This window comes from Hipposideros armiger, unplaced genomic scaffold, assembly GCF_001890085.2.
Source record: "Hipposideros armiger isolate ML-2016 unplaced genomic scaffold, ASM189008v1 scaffold_2, whole genome shotgun sequence".
Taxonomy (NCBI): Eukaryota; Metazoa; Chordata; class Mammalia; order Chiroptera; family Hipposideridae; genus Hipposideros; species Hipposideros armiger.
The window spans coordinates 4,913,915-4,928,790 of NW_017731352.1; the positions used below are offsets into that span (position 1 = coordinate 4,913,915).

At 34.0% G+C, this 14,876-nt stretch overlaps 1 protein-coding gene across 5 annotated transcripts in view; it reads right to left on the minus strand.

The window, feature by feature from the left end:
* WDPCP (WD repeat containing planar cell polarity effector) overlaps positions 1-14,876 on the minus strand; it is a 302,619-nt gene that overhangs the window by 271,085 nt on the left and 16,658 nt on the right. For 2 of the 5 annotated variants that reach the window (XM_019635244.1, XM_019635251.1), the window contains exon 1: positions 13,155-13,277. The exons of 1 other annotated variant lie outside the window; for it this stretch is intronic. Coding sequence is in view for 2 of the 4 variants with exons in the window: in XM_019635259.1 (XP_019490804.1) it covers positions 10,176-10,190 (15 nt within the window). In the remaining 2 variants the exon portion in view is untranslated. Of the gene's footprint in view, positions 1-10,175; positions 10,235-13,154; positions 13,278-14,876 lie in introns of those variants that run through there. 2 more of the 5 variants (XM_019635259.1, XM_019635236.1) reach the window with 1 other exon arrangement.

Consider the following 14,876-nt stretch of genomic DNA (forward strand, 5'->3'; position numbering starts at 1 on the left):
AGTGCTCTCCAATAACCTGGCTAACATCACTGGAGTGCAAAGGAATGAAAGCTAGATTTCTCTAAACGTATCTTGTTTTATATATTTGAGTTGGGAACCATATAGGAATTATAAATTATAAAATGCAATTAAATAAAAATGTAGGGGGAAAAGTCAATCTTCAAAACCAAAAGTAAAATAAAATTCAACCACACCAAGAATTACCTCAGGTGACTGTAAAACAGCAATTTGCTATTCACCCCTAATGGAATATCCTGAGAGAGGGAGAAGGGAGAAACGCCAAGATTTTACTATTTTTGGTAATCATATTGCTAGTAATGATATTGTTATTCTAAAACATCTGTTTTAGTTTAAGTTTAAATAATTATGTTGATATCATTTAGAACCAAAATTTTCAACATGAGAAGAGATACAATCAAAAACGCTGTATAACTGAATTTGAATAAAAAATACCAGTATGAACTCACAATGTATTTTTCTCCTCAAATAATACTTATTTCCTATCTTTATCCATTAAGAAGACCCAGAAGTAATGGCCAATTCAATAGTGGGCACTCTTAGTGCCCATATTGTGGCCTCTACATATACATTTCCAAAAGAACCCAGGGCTCCTTGGAGAAAAGGCTGTTGTCAGGTCTGGAACAGAAAATGTACAAGATGATCCTCAAATATCTTGTCACACTAGAAATACAAGAAAGCTCTGAAAGACTACTACTGGGATTATGTCAAAAGGACTCAGAAGCCAACTTGAAGTGACTGACACAGCTGGACTGGGCATTATCTCCTAAAGCTGATATATACCATATCACCCAGCATTTCTAAAAGGTGTACATTCCCCAAAATGTGTACAACAGAAGTCTATGAATGTACGTCTTCAGAATGCCAAAACCCTGCCAACAACCTCAATGTCCATCAAGAGGGCAGTACATGAATAAACCATGAATATGCAAACAGAACACTGGACAGCAGTTAAAACGAACCACAGTGACATGTAACAATATGGATGAACCTTAGTAATTACACGTGGATTGTTGCCAAAATCATTGGTTTCCCCCCCCCCAATAGTGAATTTACAGACACCTATTACTTTTCAAAAATAATTACTAGCCGGAAGAGGAAAAAGAAGCTTCTCATATGAAAAACTTTGGATATTTAAAATACCTGGCTGATAAAAAATGCAACTACTATAATGTCAAGGAATGTTGGCCACACTGATCTTAGATAACATTAAAGCAATTAAGGCCCCAAATATATTAAAAGCAAAATGCTGGCATAATATATTGGTTCCTTGAAATCAAGTACACACATATGAATTATCTGTTCAAATAAAAGGCACCCATTTGATAAGGGTGATGAACACTTCTATAATCTTCTAGATTTCTAGTTGTTCTTTTCTAACACATTCCCCAACATATTCTTTCTTTCTTAACTCTATTTATCCTAGCACACAGTTAAGCATGATTACTTTTTGCTTTCTTTAAAACAACATTTTATATTCTATTAAAAAGGCAAGTACTGTATTATATTACCCAAAGAAAATTGTGAAAATTCATTTCATTAGTATCATGTTCAATCTTTATTTGGGCATTCTTAAACTAAACAGAATGTTAAGAAATGATAACTTCCATTATAAAAAATGGATTTTTCTCTACCCATTTTCTTTTATGCGGCTTTTTCCAGTTATTCCCAGAGAACGGAATTTACCTACTCCAATTCATTTTTTAAAAATCATTTTAATTTTAAACATGCCAGGAAGCAAAATAAAATGCCAATTTTAAAAGTTATATCCATATTCAGTAACAAGTACTTAAAGGATAACTGCATACATTAAAACGTAATTCAATTTAAAAAACAGCTACATTCTGTCAGGAAGATTGTGAGGTATAAATATATATATATATATATATATATATATATATATATATATATATATCTCCTCTTTTGGAATTTACAAATTAGTTGAGAAGATACAGGGTACAGACACAAATAATAAAACAAAAATGCAGAAGATATAAAAGGAAATACATGATTGAATGTCAAAGAAAAGGATTAACAAACAAGCTATAAGATTACTTTATACAGAGAACTCACGATGGAACAAGAGTGATTAGAAAAAGCTTCTGGAGGAAAATGTGCTTTGTCAGATAACTAACAAAATTCAGAAAAAAATAGAGGTGAGAGAATCACATGTAATTAGACCAAGATTTTTTTTTTCAGTGTAAACTAAATAAAAGAATGTCTGAAGATAATTTCTATAGGACAATAAAGTTTTAAAAAGTTAGAATGATAGGTCCCACTACACTAGAGAAGACCATCAATGTCAAACTAAGGTGTGTGAAATGAAATTTAACCTGTCTGGGCTTAATGGCACTGAAAGGAAAGCATCCAACAGACTTTCACTGACAGTTGGGGGAAGCAATGAATATTTTAAAAGCTTTCAGGTGCCCTGCACACCACCTTAAGGAGGTAGGGTAAGGTTGAGGAGGAGGAAGAATGGATATAAAAATAAGTTGATTTAACTTTACCAGGTTTTTCCAAGTAAAAATGAAATCACAAATAAATAGTGAACTCCTCAACTGTTTGATTCTATTTATAAAATACGATACTACTTATTATTTTGTTCTTTTTAAAGACTAAGTATTTATTTAAAGGTGTGGGAAGTATTTCCCCCCATCTTAGTACATGTCAGAGCTGGTTATTTTCGCAGCTTTGAACTTCCTTCAAGGTCTGTCATTTATTTGGTTAGGTCAGGGGATGAATGCCTGGGGTGTTTTGTCCTTTAGAATACTATTTATCCTTCATGCATCTCTGTTTAAAAATGATTTATGCACTTTGGAGTATAAATGTAAAGTAAAAAAATCCTTACTTTTAAAAATTAAAAACAAATCAAAAGTCCCATGTAAACCTTGTTATATTTTAGGCAAAATCTTCCATTCATCTATTTTCTATAAATATTCAAACTCATCTTTTCATCAATCTGATCATTTAAAAAAAAAACTTTTTTCTTCCGAAGTAGAGCATTCTGTGTGAATTGAGTCATAGGGATGCTCAACTTTAGAAGAGAACATTTTTTAAAATTATACTGTGGAATAACTTAAAACTAACAAACAGTTGCAAGAATAGTACAAGAACTCATATACACCCTGATCTAGCGTCTCCGTTTGTTAACATGTTACCCTCATTAAACTTAAATTCTCTCATACACACATACAATATTTTTCTGAACCATTTGAAATTAAGTTGCAGATATATCCCATTACACTTAATACTTCAGTGTCTATTTCCTAAAACCAAAGACACTGTCCTACATAACAACAGTACAGTCACCAAAATCAACAAATTAATATGAACATGATTTTATTTAAACCTGAGACCTAATTCAAATTTCACCAATTTCTTCCAGTAATATCCAGGATTCAATCCAGGATCACGTTTTGCAATTCATTGTCACATCTCTTTGGTCCCCTTCAATTTGGAACACTTACTCAGTCTTTCATGACCTTGACATTTCTAAAACATACAAGCTGGTTACTTTATACAATAGAATGTTCCTCAATTTAGGTTTTTCTGATGTTTCCTTGTGATTAAATGTGACTTATTTTTGGCAAGACCACCACAGAACTGATGCTATGCTCTTCTAGGTTTATTGTACCAGGAGGCACACAATGTTGACTTGTCCCATTACTAGGGTTGGTAAATTCTATCACTTGGTTAAGATAGTACTTGTCAAGATTTCCTTCAGTAAAGTTAATAAGTACTTTGTATTTATTAAAAAGTAATTAAGTATTTTGTGGGAAGATATTTTGAGACTATGAAAATATCCTGGGGCCGGCCGAGTGGCACGATGGTTAAGAACTGGCTTGGGATGCCAGAGGGCCCTGGTTCGGATCTCACATATGAGGGCCAGTGACACTGCCCTCTACAGCTAAGATGCTGAACAACAGCTCAACCTGGAGCTGGGCTGCTGTGAGTCGCCAGCGATGGCATAGGCTGCAGCCCCTGTGGCAGTGGGTTGCCATGGGCTACCGTATGTAGCCAGCAGCCAGCAGCCAGCGTGAGCAGCCAGCAGCTGCAGTGAGCGGCCGTTCAGAAGCCGGCGACTGATCTGCCTCGCCCGGGAAGAGCGCAATGATGGTGCCAACTTGGGCTAGTGAAGCAATGTCCTCCACAACTAGACTGAAGAACAAAAAGGACAGCAACTTGTCTGTTCCCCTTCCCCAAATTCCCCAGCGCTGTTCCCATCCCCCCAATTCCTCAATAAAAATCTTAGAAAAAAAAAGAAAATATCCTGCTTCTCATCAAACTTTCACTCACTAGTTATAGCATCCATTGATGATTTTGCCTAAATCAAGTATTACTATGAAGGTTGCCAAAGGTGATTTTCAAATTCCAACATTTATCTAGACTTATTAGGTGGTATCCTATTGTAAGGTAGAGTCTTCCATTTAACCCCATTTATTTATTCATTTATTTACATCAGTATGATACTCATGCATTTCAATTTATTCAATAAGTTCAATCTATCATTCATTTTGATGTTCAATATGTCATTGATATGACTGGTAGAGCTCCTTCAAGCTGGCACCTGTGTGCCTTTAACATGGTTTTATCATTCTTTCAACATTTCATTGCTTTCTGGCATGACAAGTTATTTCCCTAAGAAGTCCTGATTCCTTTTAATGGAGAATGATATTTACAAACCAAGATCTGGCCACAAGTGTGCTCATTGTTACTAGATTGTCATTGTTTCCAGGCCCTCTTAGGGGTCAAAGTGAGGAAATACAGTCATATATACAAATACATAAACATACACATATATAGCCCACTGCTGGTTCTGAAAGAATTATATTTGTAATTCTAGTCTTAAGATCATCCAAAGAAAAAAGTTTCAATACATATACAATGGTTTTCACATGACCTCCCCAAAACAGTCTAATAAAGATAGAACAGGTGACGGAACAGGACAAATAAGAAGACCTCCTCTACTGATCCACTAGTCTAAGTGTCAGGCAGAAACTGTCCAACATGCCATGCATAACAGGTATTCTGTCTTGTTGAAAAGGGATATTATGTAATAGAGTAGTTGCTGCCGTGTGAAAATGAAAAAATTCAAAATCACTGCTCAGATTCATCACTAATTACAGATTCTTAAAAAAAAAAAAAGTCAAAAGACACACAAGGCCACATATCGTATAATTCCATTAAGATGAACCATTCAGACTAGGCAAATCCAGAGAGACAAATAGGAGATTAGTTGCCAGGGGCCAGAAGGAGGGGAAAAGGGGGAGGGACTGCTATGGGATTTCTTTTGGGGGTGATAAAAATGTTCTGAATTAGATAGCGGCAATGGTTGCAAACTTTGAGTATACTAAAAACCACTGAACTATATACTTTAAAAGAGTGAATTTTATATTGAATTATTTTTCAATAAAAAATGGAAGACCCATAATGCAAGACTTCCTAATAGTATACCAAATTTTAACTTTTGAAGGTTCTCCTGTTGCCAAACTTTTGGAGGCTTTCCTGTGCACCAAACAGGCAACTAACATGTGACAGACAATACTGTTAAGTAGAACGGTCAGCTTGTCAAAAAATATAATTGGAATTTTTAATTTTTCACTTTATTAGTTGACAGAAGTCTAACTTAGTATGGTAATCTTGTAGCTTTGGAGTTTCACTGTTAAAATTTTGTAGCCTGTGGCTTTTAGAATATTTGATTCAGCAGATGTGCAGCACATGTTTTGGGGACTCCTTGCCAACACCGTTTCAGTTTCAGCCACAGTCTCTATCTTGCTGGCATCTCCCAGATCCAGACTTGTTGTAAACTAAGCCCAGGATCCTTGACTTTTTTTCATCCAGTTGTTAATTAACTGTCTGTGGGGAGCCTCCTTCTTATAACAGGAAGTGGATTTTTTTTCTTACTGTCAGCTAACGAACAGCACAGTTAACTTTTTCTTCAATGCTTGCCATTGTCAGTCTAAAGGACTAAAACAAAAAAACTAAAATTTTGTCATTCAAAATTCATAAAATATTTGCATATAAAAGAAATTTAAATAAATTTTTAAATGATGTTTTTTTCTAAGTCTGTAGCATTTATACTTCTAAAGTTATTAAAGTTTAAACCTGCACTAAGCTATTAACTTTGGAACCCTATTAACTTATATAAAGATCTCAAATTTAGCCATAGTAATTTAAAAAGGAATAGTAGTTAGAAAATTCAGAAGACCACTGCCTACACAAAAACTTGCACACTCTAAAGAGAGAGATGATTTTCTGTTCCAAAATAGAACTTGGAAAACAAACAAGAAATATAATTGTTTGTGTAGAAAATCAAGTACAAGCAAGGGCCTAATTAAAGATGATGTAATTGATTTTTTTTTAATTTAAAAGTTCAATGAAAGCCATCCTGAGATGCTAAAAGAATTGAGTTAATAGTTATCATTCAAAAGAATCCATTTAAAAACAAACAAAAAACTTGGAAAAGTGCCTAAAGATTAGAAAAATCCCATTTGGATACACAATGTTGAAGGTGGCAGGACATTACTTTCAGTGATTCTGAAAATTATATGCCCACTAATCTAACTTATACCTCTAGAAAAGAAAAATACACACACACACACACACACACACACAGTGCCAAAAAAATGCATACACATTGTAAGGAAAAAACTATTAAATTTGTAATACAATGAATGACGCTAGCATTCATTTGATTCACGCCATCTTTTGAGCGAACGCCATTCTACACATTGCTACCATAATTCAATACAAGTTCGAAAAATGATACATAGATAACATCTCTTAAAACGTGTACATTTTTTGGGCACCCCTGGGAGCGGGAGGGGGTGTGTGTGTGTGTGTGTGTGTGTGTGTGTGTGTGTGTGTGTGTGTGTGTGTGTGTGTGTGTGTGTGTGTGTGTTACAAAAAATAGGATGCTTAGCGGCACACTTGTTTTTAATAGCCTAATCAAGAAACAAAAGAGAAGATTTAAGAAGTCTTTGCGGTTTCACATAACACATACCTATTGGATGGTTACAAACTGGTTATAATTCCATTTCTAAATGTTATCGATGGATAAGAGCTATCCAAAGGGAAATAATAAATGCTGTTTTTAAGAACAGTTCTAGGCCCAGTGTTAGCTAAGTATTTTCAGCCGACATAGATATTTGGCTGAAAAAACTATCAAATATCTAATAAACCAAAAAGGAAAGAACAGACCTGGTCAAGGTCCCTTTGAGAGTAGCTACAACAGTCAACAGGGCTACTTATGTAAAAATATGGACGCAAAAGACAAGACTACTTCTGTCTAAATGACAAAAGCAAAACGGGCAGGATTTATCCTAAGGCTTGAAGACCACTAATAGGCTAAATATGGAACGATTATCAAGTCCCAAAATGACAGAATTAAAAACTGCAACACTCAAAGCTTATAGAACACTGTTTTAAGACCTACCCCCCCCAAATATTGTATTTTTTAATGAGCAGAAAGTTATGAACTTCTCATTATAAACACATGACTAAAAGTACAATTAGGTTCAATAAGGGTTTAAACAAACGATGGATGATCATTGGTCAGAACCAATAAAAAATAGGCTAGAAGATATAAACCTTGAAAACACATAGTAAGTACTGTAAAAAACCTCAGAAAATTAAGGAAATATTCAAACCCCATAGGATATGAATTATAGTGAGATACCTAAGAACCACTAAGGAAAATAAGATGTCAGTGATTCAGCACTGTGCTTACATCCAATTCATTTCTGAATTATTCACGGTGTCCAACCAGTACCTTGCTCATTGTAAAATCTCAAAGATTTTATAAATTAATTACTATATTGCTAGGTAATCTAAAAAGCAAGCAGGAAATGTGTGTGTGTGTGTGTGTGTGTGTGTACACACACATATATACATATATATATAAAACCAGAATCCCACATTAGTTAAGCATCTATTTTTAAAGAGCACTAAATTCTATTACAGGTTATACAACTATACAGAAATGTTGTAAACCTGGCTGGGCATGTTGAATAAAAAACTACAAAAAATTTAAAAGTTAACAAAGAAGCTGATAAACCAAAAACCTCAGATATCTTTGATACCTCCCTTTCTCTCACCACCCACAGGTACATACTATACAACCACCACCCAGTCCTGTCTATTCTGTATCCAAAATATTTCTGAATGCCTAGTTCTCTCCATCTCCACCGCCACTATCATCTGCCGCCGCCACAACTTATCACAGCCTCCCCAATTAATCTACAATATATTCAATACCTTCCCTATGCTGCAGACAGATCCTTTAAGATGTAAAGTGAATCCTGCCCCCTCTCTAATCTCAAATCCACTAAAAAAATCCGATCTGTTGTCCTTTACTTGGCCTGCAAAACCTTGCATGTACCTCTTCCAATTTCTCCACCTTCACTGATCCCACCTTGCTAAGCTTTAGCCTCTTTGGATTCTCTTGGGCCCTGAACACATAAGGCTCGTTCCCTCAAAGTAAGCTACCTGACGACAACAGAGGAAGTATACCCTCAATGTGCAGTTCAGAAAAACTCTCAGACTCTCTCGCATGCCTTAAACCTCAAGTGTCTATAATGTTTGTAGTTATAACTGCTCAAGGTAACACAAGAAAAAGGATGGGGATGTGGTTGGATGATTGGCTCCCCATCCCTCTGTTAGTAGGGCCACTTTTCTTCATACAGAGCAACAAAAACAAACTACAGAAATAACTGGGCATTGAAACTAAGATCACAATTATTTACAATTCTCATTTTAAAATTTTGCTTTCAGCAAAACATGATTTATCTCATTGACTTGAGAGAAACATTACAAATGTGAACTTACAAAAACATCCATGAGCAAATAAAATAGCACTGTTGTTTTATACTTGAGAAAAAATTTCTTTGTTATTTAACAAAAGAAAGTTTGAAAACATAACTATATCATGGCAGAGGATAAAAAAAAATGGAGCATTTTTATGAACTTGACACATAGGAGAGATTCAAAAAGTGCTTATGTCCTTCCCTACCAAATAACAGCCTGATTTTTCTCTCTTCCCCTCTTAGCCTTCATCTCACCAACTTTCCCCTTGATTTTCCTAGTCCATGCTATGGGAAGCTCTTGTTTTCCAGTCAGATATATTGGAAGTGGAGCCACGAGAAAAAAGGAAGGGTTAAGGGACAAAATAGAGCCACCAGATGAAGAATTTGGAATAGGAATTATGTGCCCCAGGCATTGACCAGGGAGATACACCTAGATAGATGATCATTATCAAGTTTACATAGGAAAGAGTGACGTGTATGTATTATGTATGGGGAAAATAAAATATCAAGAACATTAGAAGTAGGAATTGAAGGTTTCTCATTTTTCATATTTTAACAAATACTTTACCGTTAATTTAGTTAATTTATGGTACTTTATTTGCAATATGCTGGTCATGAAGCTTAATTCAGGTTTCATTTTCTGAGGAAGTATAATATAGTTGTGAGGAGCACAAGCACTAATGTTATGCTTCCTGGGTTCAAATCTTGGCTCTGCCACTTACTAGTTATGAAACCTCGAATAAATAATTTAATTCCACCATGCCTCACTTTCCCCATGGTAAATCGAATAAATAATAGCAACTACTCTATTAAGGTTGTTGTAATGAATGAATATGACAATACAGGTAAAGAGCTTAATATAATGCTTGACACACAGCACGCAATATATGTTAGCCATTATAATTATTATTTACCAGCAAGTTTCAGCATTATTTCAGTACTTTTACAGGCTGCTGGTATTTTCTACTTACCATTTAGAAAGTATCTTATGTTTGAATATCTAATCACTTAAATAAATTTGTAACTCTTCTTTCAACTCTGGATTTAGCTGCATGTCAGCATATTGAAAACTACTAACCTCATATTTTAGCACTACCTCTTTGCATTATTTTTTAGTGGTTGCTCTAAGGATAACATACATACATCCTTAATTTTTCAGTCTACTGGGAGTTAATATTGTACCACTTCATGTAAAATGCAGGAAACTTGCAATTCCCCTTCCTCAACATTATGCTATAATTATTGTATGCATTACATTTACATATGCTATAAACCTCACACTATAACATTATAATCTTTACTTTAAATAGTCATATGTGTTTTAAAGAAATTGAGAGAAATAAATATATTTACCCACATATTTTCCATTTCTGGTGTTATTCATTCCTCCAGAAGACCCAAGTTTCAATCTGGTATCCTTTCCCTTCAGCCTGAAGAACTCCCTTTAGCATTTCTTGTAGTGCAGGTCTCATGGTCACAAAAAATCTCATTTTCCTTATGCTGTGTTATTCTCTCTTTCCAAGTGTTGACGCCCCTTCAATTTCTTCCTGCTTATGGTCTTCCTGCTCCACTGCGTTCAGAGAGTTGTGGGTTTTTTTGTATTTTGTCCAGAATTTTTAACAGTTTTCTGCAGGATTAGTTCTATAAAAGCTATTCCACTATTATTAGAAGCAGCTAATATTTTAAGATGCCAGAAAAGTTTTAAATATTCAAAGGATATTCTTGGACATGTGACCATGAGGAAAAAGATAGAGTATAATACTTCAAAATGATATATTTATGTTATCACTATTACTCGATAAATTGATTCATGTAGTCTATTGGGTTAGCAACCTGAATTCAGCAACCTAAAATTATGTCAGCACTGTTTTGGTTTTTCCAAACACAATATATGTTCTATTTTGTCCTATATAAATGTGAGAATGATCACATACCTAGAAACATAACTATGTACTTGGCTGTTTCTTCTACTAGAGTTTTGTTTTGTTTGTTTGTTTGTTTAATAAACAACAGAAACCAACTCCAGTTAATTGTAATATAAAAGAAACTCACTGCATGAAAACCAGGTAGATCACAGAATCAATGGTAGCCTAAAGAATCAGGCTCCAGAGGAAACCAAAGGAGGCAAGGTATGATGAAAATCCTAAGCCATATACTCAGCTCCCACAGTTCCTGGAACCCGATGAATACTCTTCCCAACTCTCCACTCCCATACTGCCAAGGTCTCAGACTCCACAGCTGTATCATCTCATCTAAGTAATTTAACATCACTTCCTCATGAGTCAGTGTCCCAGGCAGGGCTACCTGACTGGCTCACAGTCTAACTGCCAGGGATATATAGGTAGAGCCTACCTCACCATATTTAATATCACCCCCATATATGAAGGGTATGTAACTATAAGTTAGTTCTAATATATTATTACTTATTATAAAATAGATGATTGGCAAGGGAGCAAACATCAGAGCAAAAATCATGCAATATAAATATGGATTTCGTAAAAATAACATGTCATGTTTGCTTCTTTCATAGTTCAGTACTTGTAATTATTTTGGAGTTAAAGTTATACCCAACTTCAAATCTGATATACAAAGCTCTCATTTATAAAACAAATAAGGCAACGAGGAATTAATTCCATTAGAAGAGGATTCTTGATTTTCAAAAGTATTCATTGCTGGGTTCCTTCAAATAACTGGTTTCTCCATTACAATTAAAATAAGATTAGATTTATAAACACCCTATTTTCTTCTAGTTTCTGAACCAGGACACAGGTTTTAACCATTCAACTTTTGCATTTACTCCCAGAACATGGTATTATTATTGATTTATAGATTCATGAATTTTGAGGCTGCCTGCTCTCACAGAATTTACATGACTAACCTGAAATAACTGGGTGGACATGAAACAATTTCTCTCATGCAACTAATAAAATCAAGCTAATATAAAGTCCCAGAGAAGAAACCAGTATTGAACATTAAGGAAAAATTGTGAAAGACTGAAATTTAATGGGTGTCTTGGCTAGCTTGGCCATGATTGATGAGGCTTTTTAAATAACTTTATATATAGAGAAGTTAACTTGTAGAAAACTGATAATACAAATAATTCCTGTCTACAGAAATGCAAATTGGTCCTGATTATTGTCAGTGGATCAGTTTTCCCTGTTCTACACTGACTTGTAAATCCATTGCAGCATTTCTTATTTGATTATACTTATAAATATAGTCAAATATATGGTACTTCAAAACAGCAAAATATCTTAACATCATTAATTAATGAGTTAAATAAAATCTTTGACTCATGTTCAATTTATATATAAAAATCATGTTCATATTCTCATTTAAAATGTATCCTTTAACAATAGTCTGGTTAGTAGAGGGCTAAAATGAAAAGATAAATATATACAATTGCCACCAAAAATGAAAAGATAAATATACACAATTGCCACCAATAATTCTATAATACAACTTTAAATAATATGGCAAAGGAGAAGTTAGAAGATAACTGCTGTAACTAAAGAGACCAAAGATCAATGATAAAATAGTTATTTCTCTATAATACATGATAAAAAAAGCCTAGAAATGCAGTGTTCTCTACTATAGACACTATGTCTATCTGTCTGCCTCTCTCTCTCTCTCTCTCTCTCTCTCTCTCTCTCTCTCTCTCTCTCTCTCCCCACACACACACACAATACATATATTATGTACAGTATATAGTATATATAGTATATAGTATACTGTACCTATATATCTTATACAGTATATATAAACTTGTATTACTATATTTATATATAGCAAACAGCATACAGGATGTATATATATGTATATGTACATATATACGTTATAGAGTATAAAAATGAGAACTATCCTAATAGTAAATGGATAATCATTTCCACCACTTAGAGTAAGAATCCAGAAAATACCTAAGAATCCTAGACTCTTGTATTTTAACTGTCACCTAGCTGTTTATTACAATGACTAGCACAATTTATAATTTGGGATATAAATAGGCAGAAGTTTTTCTTTTTATAAGCATACAGTTAAGCAATTTTACCTTTCAATTAGACATAGGTTAAATATCCACCACTAGTTAATAGCTTTCTCATTATCAACTTTAATGATAATAATAAAATCTGATTTTTGCAGCCAGAAAAGACCATGTTCTTTTAAAGCCTTCACTATAAGGTAGTTCCACAATTCGGTTTCAAACATTCCTACGGTAATTTCAAATAATAGTAACCAAACACTTCTTAAAAATTCCTTGGCAATGAGTTCAATTCAGTATGGTAACTTAATTCATTTTAGATGCATATTTCAAACTTTTATATTTAATCCTACCTAGAGAGCAATTTCCAAAGTGATATTTCCTGAAGTCAAAAGCCAGACTTCATGTCTCTAGAATAATCTTGCCTTGTAGTAGTTTTAACTTCAGTAAGTCTATATGCCCTTTCCAAAGAGCTATGGCTGGCCTGGGCTTGTTATAAATAGTTGGTTCAGTCAGACAGCTTTTTAAATGTCAACACACTTAACAATTCACATGATATACAAGGCAAGTATTGTACCTTAAAATAAAGATGGGTATCCTCTTGTGAAATAAAGTTAATCATTTGGGAGAGTCTGCTTAAAGGAAATGGGATAATTTTATGTTCTCAAGAAAAGAACTGAAAGGGTATCTCATCTCACTCTTCCCTGTCTTTATCCCATTTCGAGCATGACCTAGAGATCAAATGTTTTATGTGTGACAGAAAAAGAAGTATCATTAAAGGATGCAAACTTACAAAATCTAATAGTCATATAAGCCTGTAAGATTCCAAAAAAAACTATTTTGTATTTTTAATACCTGAAAATAATCAAATAATTTTACTAAATACAAATTTTCCAAGCTCTCTAGTATATCCCTTCTAAAATTTTAAACAAATATACTTGATAAGAAAAACAGCATTTTATCCAATTATCAAATATTATACTGAGTATTTGAACAGCAAACACAAATAGTCCTAATCCCAATTATAGACTATGTTGTGAAATGTTAATGTATTTAAAAATTTTAATTATACATGGAATTAACTGAAATACCACACTTTAAACAATTAGTTATTAATATTTCAGTCATGTTAAATAACAACACATGAACAAGTGCTACTCAATGAAGAAAATTTTCAAAGGCAAATTGTACATTATGGGAAGTCTAGTTTTGCCTCCTGGAAATGTTAACTGCTAGTCTACACAGATATTCACAGAAGCGCTGAGCAGCTCTTTTCAGGAAAATACTAAATGATGATGCTATAAACAGAAAAGTTTAAGGAAGTATACTGAGTTATAGTTATACCTCTCAATCAAGCCAAATTAACAAGGCAGACTTAATTAACAGTCATGGCTTCACAGTATTTTTAGTGAATAATACAAGGTATTAAATTATTGAAAATACTTGTCCTAGTTTTATACTAATTTTCAGCATTATCATTATTTAAAATAAATATCATATTAATATTATGAAAATAACTCAAAGTAAATCAGTTAGCTCACATTGCCTACAGGCAGAGTAGGGCTCTTTTCTGGCAGGATGAAGAACCAGGATGCAGACAGACATCACCAACTGTATCCGCAGTAGCCACTTAGAGAAATTGCCCTCTCCAATTAAAGAAATAATCTGTGCTCTGAAAATCATGATTCCTTTCCAACTGCACCTCCTCCCCATATAACTGAGTGGGTTGGTAATGGGTACCCGACGTAGCCTAGAGATTGGTAAGCAAATGATGAGGGGCCTGGTAGGGAAAGCTCTGCCCAAACAACAATGGTAATGACCTCCCAGGTCAGCCTGCCTATCTCCATCCATCCATCCATCCATCCATCCATCCATCCATCCATCCATCCATCCATCTTTATTTCTATTTCTGAGGAACTATGGATAGACCAAACAGTTAAAAGCAGGAAGCAGAAAAATTTAAAAAGTCAGGTTATTGGTAGATCTATAGGACATTATTGAGACAACTGTGAAGATGTGAAAATGTGAAGATGAATATAATACTAATAATAGTTGTAAAAGAATAAGAAAAAAAT